At 36.6% G+C, this 5,218-nt stretch overlaps 1 protein-coding gene across 1 annotated transcript in view; it reads left to right on the forward strand.

The window, feature by feature from the left end:
* LOC107098030 (liprin-beta-2-like) overlaps nucleotides 1-3,872 on the forward strand; it is a 128,060-nt gene extending 124,188 nt beyond the window's left edge. Inside the window, exons 25-26 of the mRNA XM_015395456.1 lie at nucleotides 760-954; nucleotides 3,445-3,872. Coding sequence (XP_015250942.1) covers nucleotides 760-954; nucleotides 3,445-3,636 — 387 coding nt within the window. The 3' untranslated portion in view covers nucleotides 3,637-3,872. The remainder of the gene's footprint in view (nucleotides 1-759; nucleotides 955-3,444) is intronic.
* Nucleotides 3,873-5,218: the final 1,346 nt, after the last annotated feature.

The raw sequence follows: 5,218 nt of genomic DNA on the forward strand, positions 1-5,218 counted from the left end.
CAAACTCGTTTTTATCCGTTATTAAATGGGGTGTTTTAAACGAGTGTCCATTCTGCGGTCTGTCTGAAAACGTGTTCCACGTTTTTTATGGAATGCACAAGACTAAAGACAATTCTTAGCCTTTTAATTAGTGTTTTTAGTCTTTTTGGAACAAACACTCTTTTTATAGGAGGAGTTTGCCTAAACAAAAGGAATAAGCCAAATAAAAATTTTATAAGCAAAGATGGCCGTTTACCTGTCCCGTAGAAACAGACTGCAGGAGGGAGGTCACCTTGATGCCGTGGCTCTGTGGAAGTGCAACGCTAAAGCCAGAATAAAGCTGGAGTTTCACTTCCACAGAGCCACACAGAACATGGCGGATTTTATTCAGTTGTGGGGTTTTAACAACATTTTATGTGATGTGTCAGATGATTAACTACATTTTAACAAGCTCCTCATTTAACCATTTTTAGCTAACACTTGTTTTTACCTTAATAGTGATTTTTAACTGACAAACTGTGAAAATGGGGATGAGCATGTACTGTAGGACGGCCTTATGTAACACATCACCAGAATGATTGAAAATTAGGAGGACCACTTATTTTGCTGATCCACCCAGAAATAAAATACCCTCCACTATACCTTTAAATAAAACCTTTTAAAGAATTTGAAAAAATGTCAGAAAGTTTTATTGTATAAAGAAATTTAATTTAATTAGCGCATGTTCTCCTATCACCTACAGTTTGGAAGAGTAAAACTGTTTTTCTGTCTTTGCTGCAGCCAAAGAAGTTGGGCTTCTCTAACTTGACGGGCCTCAGGAGGAGACGGACGGACGAGTCCACAGACTACATCTGTCCCGTAGAGTCTTCCTCGCCTGAGTCGGGACAGTCTGTAGCCAACGGGGTGCAGATGCGCCCGTACACCGGCTTCAGGGGTCTGAGTCCCATCCTGGACCGAGAGCTCCCCCGGGACCAGGTGGGGCATGAGGAGAGAAAAACCGACGCGTCTCCATGACAACCCCAGAGATAACTCTATGGACACTCCGAAGCTTCCCATCAGCCAATCAGATATCCCCTACTGCTGCTTTGCCTACTTTGCTCGCAGCCTGACCCCTTCCTGCTCGCTTCGACTCCATTTCCAACCCCGTGCCTTACTCTAGCAGAGACTTGGACCTACCCTGATAAACCCAACCAACCTACAGTCATCCTGCAGGGTGCTATTTTGTTCTCGACTTGCAGCCAGATGCCTCACTAACCCAACCTCCACCTCAGACCTGTGCCTAACAACCCAACCATCCCATCATACTAGAACTAAGCCTTCCTCTGGATTCCCGTTGCATCAGCTCCTAAAAGTCATGCAGCATAAACGAGCAACCTTTAATGCATCTCACACCTCCTGTAGATATTTTTTTAATCGCAGTTAACCTCTGCATGGATATAACCTTTTATTTTCTGATCAGGCTAAGAGCAACCTGTGCAATATTATAATGAAATATATGGAGGGATTTTATTTAATATTTATGTCACTACAGAACTAATGATACTACAACGTATTTTGTTTGATACCTAAGGTGTTGATTTTTATACCATTATTTTCTTAATCATTGTAATGATATTTTTATAGCAAAGAAGATTAGCTAAACTAAGATAAAATTGTAAATGTCAAGATTTATAAAAATACTTTAAGAAAATAAATCTTGTGTGTAAAGTTTGTTTCATTCTAAACTCAGGACTTGGTTTTATGGAAAAGTTTATGTATAGATTAAACATGTTGTTATATACTTCTACCATCAAATGAAAAAGGAAACAAATCTAATGAATTCACTGTTGCAGCTCGCTTCAGTAATCTGCATCAAGCACTAACCTGCCTTCATCCTTACCATCCTCATCACCACCGTGGCCCTTGCAGCTTCAGCATCCACTAACCAATCAGAACACCATAACATCCCCATTACAGGTAACATGGAGGTGCATGAGCATGGCTCAGAATAACTGCAAGGACAAGAAAAAAAAAGATCTAGTCAGCCGAAGGTTTACACTCATCACTGGTATGAATACCATTCTTTCATGGCTGACTTGTGTTTACAATTATACAGCTTTGAATCAATTTTTTTTTTAATGGAAGTGGGTGCACAGATTAGAAATCTCATTTAACTATTTTCAAAATCACACATCCAGGCTTAAATGCATTAATTCTATTCAGTTTATTTCTATAGCACCAATTCCCATCATGTCATCTCAAGGCACTTTCCAGTTCAACCAGATCATCCAGTCAGATTGATTCAAAGTTTTCTATCTAAGGAAAACCAGCTGATTGCATCGACTCATTGACTCTTCAGCAATCCCTCACACTAAGCATGCTTGTAGTGACAGTGGAGAGGAAACATAATTTCACATCATTATTCCGTTTTCTTCCAGCATCACTCAGACTTAGACAAACTTGTTGTCGATTTTGACGCATACAGCTTTTCAACAGTGAATGAGGATTACTATTTATAAAGTGCAGCAGTGATCAGAATGTAAACAGCGCAGGAGAAAAGGAAACCAATTTAAAGTCACGGTGCACAAGGCATTGATATGGAAAGGTTCAGTGCATCGCAAAATAAATATGGTGCAAAATGCTGCCATATTTATTTATTTGCACTGCATTCATCACTGAACTGGCCTAATCCTGACTGGAAAGAGTTTGACTACTTTGTCTCTTAGAAACAGTTAAGGTTATTGAAACTGGATGCTATCCAGGCATGCATCTGTCTTTAAGCAGATTTTAAGATTTAAGATCCTCAACTCAAAGTTCCAACAATCTTCCCCTACGGCAAATGTATTTGTAAAGCGAGTTCAGTACAAAGACGATTCAAAGTGCGAAGGAAAACTAAAAGCAGCAAAGATAAAAATAAAAAATAAATGATAAGAGCATGTAGCAAAGTAAATGAAACAGTTGGACCAAAAACCTAATGATGCCTCAGTTAACAGTTTGACTTTAACGGTCAAATGCAGTTCTAAATATCCCTAGAAAAAAAACAAAAAGGCAGTCGCTTCTGCTACTCTGGAGCAATAAAGGAACGATCAAGTCTGTGATTTTGTACAAAAGTATAACCTATGGTCAAAAGCTGGTTCTGTTCAAGAGAATTTATCAATAACAACAAACCTCAATAAGACCTTTCACAAAAAAAAAAGCTCAACTATCCAGGCAGAATTTGGCTACCAAAATGACTGAGATACTCGATCCAAATATCGATTTGCATATTAGACAATTTTTCTATCATGCTTAAATTATTTAATTTTAAGAGAACAAAACAAACTGTTTAGTTTAATTGACTCTTTAAAAACTCCAAATAGATGAGATTCGTGCCAATGATGACCGAATGTAGACTTCTGATGGGAACTGTTTGCATGCATTCCAGTCTTTTAAAATGCAGAAAATGTTTCCGTCTACATCAGTGACGGATGTGTGTGTGTGTTGCAGATGGTGAACGCAGAGAGCACCATTTTAGAAATAGAAGCTTTGTCTGAAAGCATCAACAACCTCACAGTAAGCACCAACACACACGAGCTGCTGCTTAATGGCTCCTGCAGCTTGCTTCCTGTTGTCTGTAGCAACAGAAGCTCAAATCTTTCAGATGGAAACTTCAGTGGAATATTTGAGAAAAACAGCTAATCAATGTAATGCTGCACAACTGTGTGAAAATAAGGCAATAGCACTATTTTTTTTTACAAGTGAGAAACACATTGTGGTGTTTTTCTTCTCACGCTCTCAGCTGTGTTTCTTTTTGCTCGGTTCTTTTCAGGTCATCATGTAGTTTTTTACATCATGAAAACGGCCTCAGTCTGTAGCGACAAAGAAGTTTCACCATCTTGGAAAATTTGAGTATGGAGGGAATTTTGTTCTATTATTGTTACAATCAAATAACATGTTTTGTAAATTGAAATAAAAATAAAAAATGCAATCCAAAAAGGAAATTTTGAAAAAACATGAAAAATAAGACTTTGAGAGAAACTTTGCCGTTTTCTTTTTTTTTTCTTTTTTTTTTTTTTACAATTTGTATTTGTTCACATTCTCTTCAGTTCTGGGGGCGGGCTTTCCTCTGGTGTCAGGAGCAAAGATGGATTTCTATTGGTCTGCAGAAGAGAGAACGTTTGCATTGGTCTTAAAGTGAAGAGAATGTCATCTGTGAAATGCAATTTGAAAAGAATGCAATTTGTAAAAGCTAAATCTGAAACAAAAATTGGGAAAAAAATTTAATGTGGAAAAAATATTTTAAAAAAGATATTACAATCTAAGGAAATGTGGAAAGTTGGTCTTAAGATCTTTTATTAATTAAAACATTTTTGTAAGTTTAAAAAAAGTTTTCTTTTCTTACAGAAATTATGGAACAAAATTGACTCCATATTTGAGCCGTAATCACAAAGCTATATCCAAGCTATAGCTGTTTTAATAATAAAAGGCTAATTTCAATTTTAAATGAACTATTTTGTTGTTGCTAAAATAAAATCCAGTTGCTGACTTGGGATCAGGTTGAATCTGTTAGACTTCTATTATTACATTATATTAATTGAAAATTCACAAGTTTTTCTTTGGATTTTGTCAAATTACTGTAAATTACTCATTTTCTATTCATCCTTTGACCCTGACAATGGTAACGCATTGTGTGATAGATTAAAAAAACACAAATTTTAAGCATAAGTGGAAAAAAATGCAACAAAACCTAAAGTATCAAGAGTCGATCTTTCTAATGAATGTTCCTCACATTGAAGCACTTGCTCTACTGTTGTCTCCCTTGTTAATGTAGTGATACATGATATTTTAAATCTGCTATTTCTGAACCTCAAAGCTTATCAAGTTTAATTTATGATCAAAAGCTCTAAGTTGAATTCCTGACCTGCAACGTTGGAGCTACCTCACTGTGAATATACAATTCACTTTTACCTATTTGCACGTATAAATCGACAATAATAAACAGAACTTCAAAAAAGTACTATAAAACCAAATCTAATTTTTTATACCCCATCACACTACTGCATGTCTGCTTTGTCGTTTAATGATGCTGAAGCATTTATAATGTGATCTCCAGTGGACGAAGGCTGCCACAGACTCATTCAGGACTTCCATGATTCATGAGGGTTGCATGCATGTAGAGTTAACATGTTTTAGTTTAATCCAGTTTATTTAAATAGTGGCATTTCAAAACATGTCATCTCAAGTCACCTTAGAGAAACAATTCAGTTAGATAATACAGTTA

Source organism: Cyprinodon variegatus, unplaced genomic scaffold (assembly GCF_000732505.1).
Source record: "Cyprinodon variegatus isolate N-32 unplaced genomic scaffold, C_variegatus-1.0 Scaffold741, whole genome shotgun sequence".
In the NCBI taxonomy this organism is placed as follows: domain Eukaryota; kingdom Metazoa; phylum Chordata; class Actinopteri; order Cyprinodontiformes; family Cyprinodontidae; genus Cyprinodon; species Cyprinodon variegatus.